At 51.5% G+C, this 16,279-nt stretch overlaps 1 protein-coding gene across 3 annotated transcripts in view; it reads right to left on the reverse strand.

Moving 5' to 3' along the window:
* The window catches only part of TBC1D9 (TBC1 domain family member 9), a 167,348-nt gene that overhangs the window by 64,203 nt on the left and 86,866 nt on the right, over positions 1-16,279 (reverse strand). For 2 of the 3 annotated variants that reach the window (XM_073549769.1, XM_073549767.1), the window contains exon 1: positions 4,982-5,478. The exons of the other annotated variant lie outside the window; for it this stretch is intronic. In XM_073549769.1, coding sequence (XP_073405870.1) covers positions 4,982-5,105 — 124 coding nt within the window. In that variant the 5' untranslated portion in view covers positions 5,106-5,478. Of the gene's footprint in view, positions 1-4,981; positions 5,479-16,279 lie in introns of those variants that run through there. 3 annotated transcript variants of the gene reach the window in all.

Raw genomic sequence — 16,279 nt, forward strand, 5'->3', positions numbered from 1 at the left:
ACTAAGGGTATGTGCCCACGTAGTTTTTAGGTGCTGCGGATTTCTCCCCACAGATTTTGTAAAATCCGCAGGTAAATTTCAGGTCAAAAGACCTGCGGATTAGGCTGCGGTTTATCACCTCCACAATGGAGGAGATGGTAAACCGCAGCGGAATCCGCAGAAAAGTGACATGTCATTTCTTTCTGCGGATTTGAAACCGCACGGAAAATTCCGCAGCATGTGCACAGCGGTTTCCATTTTACACAGAGTAAAATGGTACTGTACAACGCAGCAGATTCTGCTGCGGACCCGCAGGGCCAGAAACGCTGCGGATCCGCAGCGTGTGCACACACCCTAAAACTTCAGTCTATAGGTGACACTTCATTCAAAATCGTAAAGGGCCCATTACACATAGCGATATCGCTAGCAATATCGCTGTAACGTCACTGGTTTTGTGACGTAGCAGCGATAGTGCTAGCGATATCGCTATGTGTGATACTTACCTCCGACCAGCAACCCCGCTGGTTATCGCTGACCGCGCGAGAAGGTCCTGGGCCGTTTCTCATCGGGCGCTTCCTGCTGGGCTTCCTGTGGCGCCGACGAGCGACGCGTGGACACGGGCGGGAGGACCTCCGGATCGCCGCGTCTGACAGGTAAGTAGCGACCCCCGACCCCAGCGATGTCGCTGGTGAGATCTGCCTGTGTGGCAGCTCACTAGCGACCACTTAGCGATGCACCAGCGATCCATATCGTTGTCAGGATCGCTGGTGCATCGCTAAGTGTAACGGTACCCTAAGGCAATTGAGGAGCATTTGTTACAGATCAAAGTCATAAATCTGCACCAATTAGAAGGAAGAGTTACAGATCCAAAGCTTAGATAACGCAATTATCATTCCTTGCAGATCACCGTGCTGCATCGTGTGATAATTGCTTCTACTTAGGGTGACGCCATTGTTATATATGACATGATGGTAAATGGCACAGGCTACAGTCATCAGATGACATGGTCAGAAGTCCAAAACAACCAATTCAATCACTGAGGAACACCGAGGAGCAGAACATGGTGCTCCTTCCTTCCGATATGGATTTGGTGAAGCTTAGGAATTGACTACAGAACATGACAGATTGAATTATGTCTTATAAAAGTTTAAATGACACGTAAGATACAATTATAAATGTCTGATGGCTTTCTTTCCATGAAATGTATTTGATCATCTTAGGAACGTCAGGAGCAAAATCAAGAATGAAAATTTTGGAGGCAAACAAGAAAGACAAAAAAGGGAGAAATGTATGATTACTGGTGCACCGTATGAACGGTGGAACTGCGCCTCTCCCAGGAAAATGTGTGCCAGATTCATTTCAGGGTGAATGGACAATTGATTAACCTGCTAGAGATCAAAAGGATTGGTAGAACATGTCAGACGTTCTTTGTAAAGGAAGCTCCGGATACTTTTCTTTCCTACGTATTTGTGTCAGAAAACAGCTTAGAGGCTTCAGTCATACGGCGTTCAACCAAAACAACATGTTTTTACTGTCTCATTGCCAAATGCAAACTGGCCTAAACAGATTGGCAAGTCCTCTTCATAATGTAATATTAGAGCTTAAGCCAAGTATGGGAAAATTGCCACAGCTAAACTATAGTTAATACATGGTGCTAAAAGTGTTGGATGTCTAATGTCTAACATGATGGCAGGGAAAAAGGAGAATGCCAAAATGGTCAGATCAATGGCTGTTCTGTAAAGACGCAGGCCCACAGCCAGGGCAAAAATTAGTGAAAACAGCAAGCCGTCCTCCTTACCCAAACACGGGGAGAACATACAAACTCCTTGCAGATGTTGTCCTTGGTGGGATCTAAACCCAGGACCCCAGTGCTGCAAGGCTGCAGTGCGAACCACTGAGCCATCTTCCCAGCATAGTCAACATTCATAAAGTTGGGCACAGAATCACATTGTGTGGTACTAGGCATATTGAGATGATCAGGAGTAGGACTTTTGCCTGCTAGTGAGGAAGAATATTATGACTAGTTAGTAATAAGACAATCTAGGATTGTGTTTTGTTTTCCAAATTCTTTTGCTGCATGACAAGAAAAGCTGACTGAGGTCAGTTTAAATAAAAATATCCTGTGTAATAATGAAATCCTTTGTGTGCCAACCATCTTACATAAACGATGGCGATCTAGCAAATTCATTTTACCTCAGAATTGTAACAGTCAAGTAGATTAGCACAGACTAAAGGTGAATTGAAGAAAATGTCCTCCTCTTCAACCCAACAATAGTTGAACCAAGTCTCCGAGTTGGTCCAGGCTTCCCGGCACAAGAATAATGGAGGTGAGCAGACTAGTTTTTTGGGTCTGGTGTGGACGGAAGGTGAAACATTTGTCCAATCAGATTCCAGATGTCGGGAGACAGAAAATAAGAAGGTCTGCAGTAACGGGATGTGCCAAAATCTGTGGGTATTGGTTATCTTCTCAAAGAGTGCTCCTCAGGCCTGTCAGGTCTTACAAGTGGGTATTTTTGACCCAGTGCTTAATATTTAAATGGATGTTATCCCAAAGCAAAACCATACTGGGCACCCTGCATCCCAAACTCTTAAGTAACTGGATTTGGTGCTGGTTTTGTCGTAGAAAGTTGTGCAACTCTCCCATTCATGTGAAACAACCTCAAATCAGATAAATGGAATGGATTTCCAGTAGAAGATATTTGGGCAAAAAAATCTGCAGCATGTGAAGATATAGATGATACTCAAATTGCTGTTTCCTTCTCCCTCAGCAGTAAGTAGACTAACCCTTGCCTGTATAGCCCATTTGGCCACCTCATTATACACTCTAAAAGTGGATAAAACAAACCCCCCTGCCCTGCAGCCCACAATCCAGTGGCCGTTCTCTTCGGCTCTTTGGTAGCGCAGCCTACAAGTGCCAATGGCTCCAGGATGAGCCCTGCTGCTCAATGAAGAACAGACTGGACCCCAAGAAACCAGGGAGCCTTGCAGGATAACTAGGATGTCTGTTTTTTTTTCCCCATCACCATGATCGTACTCCTCGCCTTACATACAGTTGTGGCCAAAAGTATTGACACCCCTGCAATTTTTTCAGATAATACTCAGTTTCTTCCTGAAAATGATTGCAAACACAAATTCTTTGGTATTATCTTCATTTAATTTGTCTTAAATGAAAAAACACAAAAAGAATTGTCCTAAAGCCAAATTGGATATAATTCCACACCAAATAAAAAAGAAAAAAAAAAAAAAAAAAAAAGAGGGTGGACAATATTGGCACTGTTCGAAAAATCATGTGATGCTTCTCTAATTTGTGTAATTAACAGCACCTGTAACTTACCTGTGGCACCTAACAGGTGTTGGCAATAACTAAATCACACTTGCAGCCAGTTGACATGGATTAAAGTTGACTCAACCTCTGTCCTGTGTCCTTGTGTGTACCACATTGAGCATGGAGAAAAGAAAGAAGACCAAAGAACTGTCTGAGGACTTGAGAAACCAAATTGTGAGGAAGCATGAGCAATCTCAAGGCTACAAGTCCATCTCCAAGACCTGAATGTTCCTGTGTCTACCGTGCGCAGTGTCATCAAGAAGTTTAAAGCCCATGGCACTGTGGCTAACTTCCCTAGATGTGGACGGAGAAGAAAAATTGACAAGAGATTTCAACGCAAGATTGTGCTGATGTTGGATAAAGAACCACGACTAACATCCAAACAAGTTCAAGCTGCCCTGCAGTCCGAGGGTACAACAGTGTCAACCCGTACTATCTGTCGGCGTCTGAATGAAAAGGGACTGTATGGTAGGAGACCCAGGAAGACCCCACTTCTTACCCCGAGACATAAAAAAGCAAGGCTGGAGTTTGCCAAAACTTACCTGAAAAAGCCTAAAACGTTTTGGAAGAATATTCTCTGGTCAGATGAGACAAAAGTAGAGCTTTTTGGGCAAAGGCATCAACATAGAGTTTACAGGAGAGAAAAAAAAAAGAGGCATTCAAAGAAAAAAACACGGTCCCTACAGTCAAACATGGCGGAGGTTCCCTGATGTTTTGAGGTTGCTTTGCTGCCTCTGGCACTGGACTGCTTGACCGTGTGCATGGCATTATGAAGTCTGAAGATTACCAACAAATTTTGCAGCATAATGTAGGGCTCAGTGTGAGAAAGCTGGGTCTCCCTCAGAGGTCATGGGTCTTCCAGCAGGACAATGACCCAAAACACACTTCTAAAATTCCAGCAGAGCATTGTAAGAAACTCATTGATGGTTACCGGAAGCGGTTGGTCGCAGTTATTTTGGCTAAAGGTTGTGCAACCAAGTAGTAGGCTGAGGGTGCCAATACTTTTGTCTGGCCCATTTTTGGAGTTTTGTGTGAAATGATCAATGTTTTGCTTTTTGCTTCATTCTCTTTTGTGTTTTTTCATTTAAGACAAATTAAATGAAGATAATAATACCAAAGAATTTGTGTTTGCAATCATTTTCAGGAAGAAACTGAGTATTATTATCTGACAGAATTGCAGGGGTGTCAATACTTTTGGTCACAGCTGTAAATGCTTACAGATCCTACACTCCGACCATAGTAGTGATAATTGTGCAGCATGGTCCAGGACACTAGATATTGTTGTTACTGGATTATAATGGCTTCTCATTTACATATAGGGTCAATAAGAAAAGCAAAGAGCATTGTCCTGTTTGTCACCCTCCCCCACAATCCCAGGAAGTCACACGTGGGCCTTCTGCAGGTCAGCGGGATAAACAGCCCATAGTGTGAGCACAGCGGCCATGGGCCTGGGGGTGATCAGCTTACTGGCCACTGTGCACACTATAGGGCCAAATCATGGGAAGCCGCAGACTACACCAATCAGCCGCTCCCGGAGAATGTCACAAAGATCGATAACAGAAACGCATCCAAGAGCTCCAGCCATCCCCACACGCACCGGGGCCACAGGCTAGCTCTTCCAGCTCTATGGCTGGTGGGGTTTGGTGGCTTTGGGGTCTTGGTTTGCCAAGTTCTTACCTGCCAGTCCCCCTCCTCCTCGGGTCCCATGCCCCTTCCTCCTCTGCAGGATGAAGTAGGGATTGGCCCTCTCGGTGACCCACAGGGCGTTCGCCAGCAGCACTTCCTCGGGATTAATCCACATGGTCCGGGTGCAGAGGACAGAGGCACCGAGCTGCGATCCTCAGAGAGCCTCCATGGCCACGGGGCGCTGCAGACAAGCGCCGGCTGCTCCCGGAGGACGGACGGAGACCTCCCGGCACTAGATGTCCGCACGGGTCCCGGCGCTCACAGCTCACTGAGCGCTCATCCTTCCAGGGAGGCGTCATATACAAGCCTGGCCCCGCCACATCCTGGCTGCACAGCGGGGAGACAGTGGGCAAGGGGACGCGGCCAGGTGTGGGCTCTGTCCATGGTGCTGCAGGAGCCCCACTATGTCCTCACAGCGGTAGTCGTGGAGGGGAGGAGAGTGGGGACGTCAGCAGAGGCTGGGGCCGAGCCCAGCACAGAGCCGTGACATCAGAGGCCCCGGGGACCGACGGCGGCAAACAGCAGTGGTGGAAATAAAGCGCGCTCCTCTCCACTGTGTACACCCCTCATCTCCCCTGTATACACACACCTCTGCTCCCCTCATCACCTGTATACAGCCCTCATCTCCCCTGTATACACACACCTCTGCTCCCCTCATCACCTGTATACAGCCCTCATCTCCCCTGTATACACACACCTCTGCTCCCCTCATCACCTGTATACAGCCCTCATCTCCCCTGTATACACACACCTCTGCTCCCCTCATCACCTGTATACAGCCCTCATCTCCCCTGTATACACACACCTCTGCTCCCCTCATCACCTGTATACAGCCCTCATCTCCCCTGTATACACACACCTCTGCTCCCCTCATCACCTGTATACAGCCCTCATCTCCCCTGTATACACACACCTCTGCTCCCCTCATCACCTGTATACACCCCTCATCTCCCCTGTATACACACACCTCTGCTCCCCTCATCACCTGTATACAGCCCTCATCTCCCCTGTATACACACACCTCTGCTCCCCTCATCACCTGTATACACCCCTCATCTCCCCTGTATACACACACCTCTGCTCCCCTCATCACCTGTATACAGCCCTCATCTCCCCTGTATACACACACCCCTGCTCCCCTCATCACCTGTATACAGCCCTCATCTCCCCTGTATACACACACCCCTGCTCCCCTCATCACCTGTATACAGCCCTCATCTCCCCTGTATACACACACCTCTGCTCCCCTCATCACCTGTATACAGCCCTCATCTCCCCTGTATACACACACCTCTGCTCCCCTCATCACCCACCTCTATACATACACACACCTCTGCTCCCCTCATCACCTGTATACAGCCCTCATCTCCCCTGTATACACACACCTCTGCTCCCCTCATCACCCACCTCTATACATACACACACCTCTGCTCCCCTCATCACCTGTATACAGCCCTCATCTCCCCTGTATACACACACCTCTGCTCCCCTCATCACCTGTATACAGCCCTCATCTCCCCTGTATACACACACCTCTGCTCCCCTCATCACCTGTATACAGCCCTCATCTCCCCTGTATACACACACCTCTGCTCCCCTCATCACCTGTATACAGCCCTCATCTCCCCTGTATACACACACCTCTGCTCCCCTCATCACCTGTATACAGCCCTCATCTCCCCTGTATACACACACCTCTGCTCCCCTCATCACCTGTATACAGCCCTCATCTCCCCTGTATACACACACCTCTGCTCCCCTCATCACCTGTATACAGCCCTCATCTCCCCTGTATACACACACCTCTGCTCCCCTCATCACCTGTATACAGCCCTCATCTCCCCTGTATACACACACCTCTGCTCCCCTCATCACCTGTATACAGCCCTCATCTCCCCTGTATACACACACCTCTGCTCCCCTCATCACCTGTATACAGCCCTCATCTCCCCTGTATACACACACCCCTGCTCCCCTCATCACCTGTATACAGCCCTCATCTCCCCTGTATACACACACCCCTGCTCCCCTCATCACCTGTATACAGCCCTCATCTCCCCTGTATACACACACCCCTGCTCCCCTCATCACCTGTATACAGCCCTCATCTCCCCTGTATACACACACCCCTGCTCCCCTCATCACCTGTATACAGCCCTCATCTCCCCTGTATACACACACCTCTGCTCCCCTCATCACCCACCTCTATACATACACACACCTCTGCTCCCCTCATCACCTGTATACAGCCCTCATCTCCCCTGTATACACACACCTCTGCTCCCCTCATCACCTGTATACAGCCCTCATCTCCCCTGTATACACACACCTCTGCTCCCCTCATCACCTGTATACAGCCCTCATCTCCCCTGTATACACACACCTCTGCTCCCCTCATCACCTGTATACAGCCCTCATCTCCCCTGTATACACACACCTCTGCTCCCCTCATCACCTGTATACAGCCCTCATCTCCCCTGTATACACACACCTCTGCTCCCCTCATCACCTGTATACAGCCCTCATCTCCCCTGTATACACACACCTCTGCTCCCCTCATCACCTGTATACAGCCCTCATCTCCCCTGTATACACACACCTCTGCTCCCCTCATCACCTGTATACAGCCCTCATCTCCCCTGTATACACACACCTCTGCTCCCCTCATCACCTGTATACAGCCCTCATCTCCCCTGTATACACACACCTCTGCTCCCCTCATCACCTGTATACAGCCCTCATCTCCCCTGTATACACACACCTCTGCTCCCCTCATCACCTGTATACAGCCCTCATCTCCCCTGTATACACACACCTCTGCTCCCCTCATCACCTGTATACAGCCCTCATCTCCCCTGTATACACACACCTCTGCTCCCCTCATCACCCACCTCTATACATACACACACACCTCTGCTCCCCTCACCTGTATACAGCCCTCATCTCCCCTGTATACACACACCTCTGCTCCCCTCATCACCAGTATACCCACACACCTCTGCGCCCCTCATCACCTGTATACAGCCCTCATCTCCCCTGTATACACACACCTCTGCTCCCCTCATCACCTGTATACAGCCCTCATCTCCCCTGTATACACCTCTGCTCCCCTCATCACCTGTATACAGCCCTCATCTCCCCTGTATGCACACACCTCTGCTCCCCTCATCACCTGTATACAGCCCTCATCTCCCCTGTATACACCTCTGCTCCCCTCATCACCTGTATACAGCCCTCATCTCCCCTGTATACACACACCTCTGCGCCCCTCATCACCTGTATACAGCCCTCATCTCCCCTGTATACACACACCTCTGCTCCCCTCATCACCTGTATACAGCCCTCATCTCCCCTGTATACACACACCTCTGCTCCCCTCATCACCTGTATACAGCCCTCATCTCCCCTGTATACACCTCTGCTCCCCTCATCACCTGTAAACAGCCCTCATCTCCCCTGTATACACACACCTCTGCGCCCCTCATCACCTGTATACAGCCCTCATCTCCCCTGTATACACACACCTCTGCTCCCCTCATCACCTGTGTATACAGCCCTCATCTCCCCTGTATACACACACCTCTGCTCCCCTCATCACCCACCTCTATACATACACACACACCTCTGCTCCCCTCACCTGTATACAGCCCTCATCTCCCCTGTATACACACACCTCTGCTCCCCTCATCACCTGTATACCCACACACCTCTGCGCCCCTCATCACCTGTATACAGCCCTCATCTCCCCTGTATACACACACCTCTGCTCCCCTCATCACCTGTGTATACAGCCCTCATCTCCCCTGTATACACCTCTGCTCCCCTCATCACCTGTATACAGCCCTCATCTCCCCTGTATACACACACCTCTGCGCCCCTCATCACCTGTATACAGCCCTCATCTCCCCTGTATACACCTCTGCTCCCCTCATCACCTGTATACAGCCCTCATCTCCCCTGTATACACACACCTCTGCGCCCCTCATCACCTGCATACAGCCCTCATCTCCCCTGTATACACACACCTCTGCTCCCCTCATCACCTGTGTATACAGCCCTCATCTCCCCTGTATACACACACCTCTGCTCCCCTCATCACCCACCTCTATACATACACACACACACCTCTGCTCCCCTCACCTGTATACAGCCCTCATCTCCCCTGTATACACACACCTCTGCTCCCCTCATCACCTGTATACCCACACACCTCTGCGCCCCTCATCACCTGTATACAGCCCTCATCTCCCCTGTATACACACACCTCTGCTCCCCTCATCACCTGTATACAGCCCTCATCTCCCCTGTATACACACACCTCTGCGCCCCTCATCACCTGTATACAGCCCTCATCTCCCCTGTATACACACACCTCTGCTCCCCTCATCACCTGTGTATACAGCCCTCATCTCCCCTGTATACACACACCTCTGCTCCCCTCATCACCCACCTCTATACATACACACACACCTCTGCTCCCCTCACCTGTATACAGGCTTCATCTCCCCTGTATACACACACCTCTGCTCCCCTCATCACCTGTATACCCACACACCTCTGCGCCCCTCATCACCTGTATACAGCCCTCATCTCCCCTGTATACACACACCTCTGCTCCCCTCATCACCTGTATACAGCCCTCATCTCCCCTGTATACACCTCTGCTCCCCTCATCACCTGTATACAGCCCTCATCTCCCCTGTATACACACACCTCTGCTCCCCTCATCACCTGTGTGTACACCCCTCATCTCCCCTGTATACACACACCTCTGCTCCCCTCATCACCTGTATACAGCCCTCATCTCCCCTGTATACACACACCTCTGCTCCCCTCATCACCTGTATACAGCCCTCATCTCCCCTGTATACACACACCTCTGCGCCCCTCATCACCTGTATACAGCCCTCATCTCCCCTGTATACACACACCTCTGCTCCCCTCATCACCTGTGTATACAGCCCTCATCTCCCCTGTATACACACACCTCTGCTCCCCTCATCACCCACCTCTATACATACACACACACCTCTGCTCCCCTCACCTGTATACAGCCCTCATCTCCCCTGTATACACACACCTCTGCTCCCCTCATCACCTGTATACAGCCCTCATCTCCCCTGTATACACACACCTCTGCTCCCCTCATCACCTGTATACAGCCCTCATCTCCCCTGTATACACACACCTCTGCTCCCCTCATCACCTGTGTGTACACCACTCATCTCCCCTGTATACACACACCTCTGCTCCCCTCATCACCTGTATACAGCCCTCATCTCCCCTGTATACACACACCTCTGCTCCCCTCATCACCTGTATACAGCCCTCATCTCCCCTGTATACACACACCTCTGCTCCCCTCATCACCAGTATACAGCCCTCATCTCCCCTGTATACACACACACCTCTGCTCCCCTCATCACCTGTATACAGCCCTCATCTCCCCTGTATACACCTCTGCTCCCCTCATCACCTGTATACAGCCCTCATCTCCCCTGTATACACACACCTCTGCTCCCCTCATCACCCACCTCTATACATACACACACACACCTCTGCTCCCCTCATCACCTGTATACAGCCCTCATCTCCCCTGTATACACACACCTCTGCTCCCCTCATCACCTGTATACAGCCCTCATCTCCCCTGTATACATACACCTCTGCGCCCCTCATCACCCACCTCTATACATACACACACCTCTGCTCCCCTCATCACCTGTATACAGCCCTAATCTCCCCTGTAACACACCTCTGCTCCCCTCATCACCTGTATACCCACACACCTCTGCTCCCCTCATCACCTGTATACAGCCCTAATCTCCCCTGTATACACACACCTCTGCTCCCCTCATCACCCACCTCTATACATACACACACACACACCTCTGCTCCCCTCATCACCTGTATACAGCCCTAATCTCCCCTGTAACACACCTCTGCTCCCCTCATCACCTGTATACCCACACACCTCTGCTCCCCTCATCACCTGTATACAGCCCTCATCTCCCCTGTATACACACACCTCTGCTCCCCTCATCACCTGTGTGTACACCCCTCATCTCCCCTGTATACACACACCTCTGCTCCCCTCATCACCTGTATACAGCCCTCATCTCCCCTGTATACACACACCTCTGCTCCCCTCATCACCTGTATACAGCCCTCATCTCCCCTGTATACACCTCTGCTCCCCTCATCACCTGTATACAGCCCTCATCTCCCCTGTATACACACACCTCTGCTCCCCTCATCACCTGTATACAGCCCTCATCTCCCCTGTATACACACACCTCTGCTCCCCTCATCACCTGTATACAGCCCTCATCTCCCCTGTATACACACACCTCTGCTCCCCTCATCACCTGTATACAGCCCTCATCTCCCCTGTATACACACACCTCTGCTCCCCTCATCACCTGTATACAGCCCTCATCTCCCCTGTATACACACACCTCTGCTCCCCTCATCACCTGTATACAGCCCTCATCTCCCCTGTATACACACACCTCTTCTCCCCTCATCACCTGTATACAGCCCTCATCTCCCCTGTATACACACACCTCTGCTCCCCTCATCACCTGTATACAGCCCTCATCTCCCCTGTATACACACACCTCTGCTCCCCTCATCACCTGTATACAGCCCTCATCTCCCCTGTATACACACACCTCTGCTCCCCTCATCACCTGTATACACCCCTCATCTCCCCTGTATACACACACCTCTGCTCCCCTCATCACCTGTATACAGCCCTCATCTCCCCTGTATACACACACCTCTGCTCCCCTCATCACCTGTATACAGCCCTCATCTCCCCTGTATACACACACCTCTGCGCCCCTCATCACCTGTATACAGCCCTCATCTCCCCTGTATACACACACCTCTGCTCCCCTCATCACCTGTATACAGCCCTCATCTCCCCTGTATACACCTCTGCTCCCCTCATCACCTGTATACAGCCCTCATCTCCCCTGTATACACACACCTCTGCTCCCCTCATCACCTGTATACAGCCCTCATCTCCCCTGTATACACCTCTGCTCCCCTCATCACCTGTATACAGCCCTCATCTCCCCTGTATACACACACCTCTGCGCCCCTCATCACCTGTATACAGCCCTCATCTCCCCTGTATACACACACCTCTGCTCCCCTCATCACCTGTATACAGCCCTCATCTCCCCTGTATACACCTCTGCTCCCCTCATCACCTGTATACAGCCCTCATCTCCCCTGTATACACACACCTCTGCTCCCCTCATCACCTGTATACAGCCCTCATCTCCCCTGTATACACCTCTGCTCCCCTCATCACCTGTAAACAGCCCTCATCTCCCCTGTATACACACACCTCTGCGCCCCTCATCACCTGTATACAGCCCTCATCTCCCCTGTATACACACACCTCTGCTCCCCTCATCACCTGTGTATACAGCCCTCATCTCCCCTGTATACACACACCTCTGCTCCCCTCATCACCCACCTCTATACATACACACACACCTCTGCTCCCCTCACCTGTATACAGCCCTCATCTCCCCTGTATACACACACCTCTGCTCCCCTCATCACCTGTATACCCACACACCTCTGCGCCCCTCATCACCTGTATACAGCCCTCATCTCCCCTGTATACACACACCTCTGCTCCCCTCATCACCTGTGTATACAGCCCTCATCTCCCCTGTATACACCTCTGCTCCCCTCATCACCTGTATACAGCCCTCATCTCCCCTGTATACACACACCTCTGCGCCCCTCATCACCTGTATACAGCCCTCATCTCCCCTGTATACACCTCTGCTCCCCTCATCACCTGTATACAGCCCTCATCTCCCCTGTATACACCTCTGCTCCCCTCATCACCTGTATACAGCCCTCATCTCCCCTGTATACACACACCTCTGCGCCCCTCATCACCTGCATACAGCCCTCATCTCCCCTGTATACACACACCTCTGCTCCCCTCATCACCTGTGTATACAGCCCTCATCTCCCCTGTATACACACACCTCTGCTCCCCTCATCACCCACCTCTATACATACACACACACACACCTCTGCTCCCCTCACCTGTATACAGCCCTCATCTCCCCTGTATACACACACCTCTGCTCCCCTCATCACCTGTATACCCACACACCTCTGCGCCCCTCATCACCTGTATACAGCCCTCATCTCCCCTGTATACACACACCTCTGCTCCCCTCATCACCTGTATACAGCCCTCATCTCCCCTCATCACCTGTATATAGCCCTCATCTCCCCTGTATACACACACCTCTGCTCCCCTCATCACCTGTGTGTACACCCCTCATCTCCCCTGTATACACACACCTCTGCTCCCCTCATCACCTGTATACAGCCCTCATCTCCCCTGTATACACACACCTCTGCTCCCCTCATCACCTGTATACAGCCCTCATCTCCCCTGTATACACCTCTGCTCCCCTCATCACCTGTATACAGCCCTCATCTCCCCTGTATACACACACCTCTGCGCCCCTCATCACCTGTATACAGCCCTCATCTCCCCTGTATACACACACCTCTGCTCCCCTCATCACCTGTGTATACAGCCCTCATCTCCCCTGTATACACACACCTCTGCTCCCCTCATCACCCACCTCTATACATACACACACACCTCTGCTCCCCTCACCTGTATACAGCCCTCATCTCCCCTGTATACACACACCTCTGCTCCCCTCATCACCTGTATACAGCCCTCATCTCCCCTGTATACACCTCTGCTCCCCTCATCACCTGTATACAGCCCTCATCTCCCCTGTATACACACACCTCTGCTCCCCTCATCACCTGTATACAGCCCTCATCTCCCCTGTATACACACACCTCTGCTCCCCTCATCACCTGTATACAGCCCTCATCTCCCCTGTATACACACACCTCTGCTCCCCTCATCACCTGTATACAGCCCTCATCTCCCCTGTATACACACACCTCTGCTCCCCTCATCACCTGTATACAGCCCTCATCTCCCCTGTATACACACACCTCTGCTCCCCTCATCACCTGTATACAGCCCTCATCTCCCCTGTATACACACACCTCTGCTCCCCTCATCACCTGTATACAGCCCTCATCTCCCCTGTATACACACACCTCTGCTCCCCTCATCACCTGTATACAGCCCTCATCTCCCCTGTATACACACACCTCTTCTCCCCTCATCACCTGTATACAGCCCTCATCTCCCCTGTATACACACACCTCTGCTCCCCTCATCACCTGTATACAGCCCTCATCTCCCCTGTATACACACACCTCTGCTCCCCTCATCACCTGTATACAGCCCTCATCTCCCCTGTATACACACACCTCTGCTCCCCTCATCACCTGTATACAGCCCTCATCTCCCCTGTATACACACACCTCTGCTCCCCTCATCACCTGTATACAGCCCTCATCTCCCCTGTATACACACACCTCTGCTCCCCTCATCACCTGTATACAGCCCTCATCTCCCCTGTATACACACACCTCTGCTCCCCTCATCACCTGTATACAGCCCTCATCTCCCCTGTATACACACACCTCTGCTCCCCTCATCACCTGTATACAGCCCTCATCTCCCCTGTATACACACACCTCTGCTCCCCTCATCACCTGTATACAGCCCTCATCTCCCCTGTATACACACACCTCTGCTCCCCTCATCACCTGTATACAGCCCTCATGTCCCCTGTATACACACACCTCTGCTCCCCTCATCACCTGTATACAGCCCTCATCTCCCCTGTATACACCTCTGCTCCCCTCATCACCTGTATACAGCCCTCATCTCCCCTGTATACACCTCTGCTCCCCTCATCACCTGTATACAGCCCTCATCTCCCCTGTATACACACACCTCTGCTCCCCTCATCACCCACCTCTATACATACACACACACACCTCTGCTCCCCTCACCTGTATACAGCCCTCATCTCCCCTGTATACACACACCTCTGCTCCCCTCATCACCTGTATACCCACACACCTCTGCGCCCCTCATCACCTGTATACAGCCCTCATCTCCCCTGTATACACACACCTCTGCTCCCCTCATCACCTGTATACAGCCCTCATCTCCCCTGTATACACCTCTGCTCCCCTCATCACCTGTATACAGCCCTCATCTCCCCTGTATACACACACCTCTGCTCCCCTCATCACCTGTGTGTACACCCCTCATCTCCCCTGTATACACACACCTCTGCTCCCCTCATCACCTGTATACAGCCCTCATCTCCCCTGTATACACCTCTGCTCCCCTCATCACCTGTATACAGCCCTCATCTCCCCTGTATACACACACCTCTGCGCCCCTCATCACCTGTATACAGCCCTCATCTCCCCTGTATACACACACCTCTGCTCCCCTCATCACCTGTGTATACAGCCCTCATCTCCCCTGTATACACACACCTCTGCTCCCCTCATCTCCCACCTCTATACATACACACACACCTCTGCTCCCCTCACCTGTATACAGCCCTCATCTCCCCTGTATACACACACCTCTGCTCCCCTCATCACCTGTATACCCACACACCTCTGCGCCCCTCATCACCTGTATACAGCCCTCATCTCCCCTGTATACACACACCTCTGCTCCCCTCATCACCTGTATACAGCCCTCATCTCCCCTGTATACACCTCTGCTCCCCTCATCACCTGTATACAGCCCTCATCTCCCCTGTATACACACACCTCTGCTCCCCTCATCACCTGTGTGTACACCCCTCAAATCCCCTGTATACACACACCTCTGCTCCCCTCATCACCTGTATACAGCCCTCATCTCCCCTGTATACACACACCTCTGCTCCCCTCATCACCTGTATACAGCCCTCATCTCCCCTGTATACACACACCTCTGCGCCCCTCATCACCTGTATACAGCCCTCATCTCCCCTGTATACACACACCTCTGCTCCCCTCATCACCTGTGTATACAGCCCTCATCTCCCCTGTATACACACACCTCTGCTCCCCTCATCACCCACCTCTATACATACACACACACCTCTGCTCCCCTCACCTGTATACAGCCCTCATCTCCCCTGTATACACACACCTCTGCTCCCCTCATCACCTGTATACAGCCCTCATCTCCCCTGTATACACACACCTCTGCTCCCCTCATCACCTGTATACAGCCCTCATCTCCCCTGTATACACACACCTCTGCTCCCCTCATCACCTGTGTGTACACCACTCATCTCCCCTGTATACACACACCTCTGCTCCCCTCATCACCTGTATACAGCCCTC

This window comes from Dendrobates tinctorius, unplaced genomic scaffold, assembly GCF_039654945.1.
Source record: "Dendrobates tinctorius isolate UK_male_01 unplaced genomic scaffold, ASM3965494v1 ptg000161l, whole genome shotgun sequence".
In the NCBI taxonomy this organism is placed as follows: Eukaryota; Metazoa; Chordata; class Amphibia; order Anura; family Dendrobatidae; genus Dendrobates; species Dendrobates tinctorius.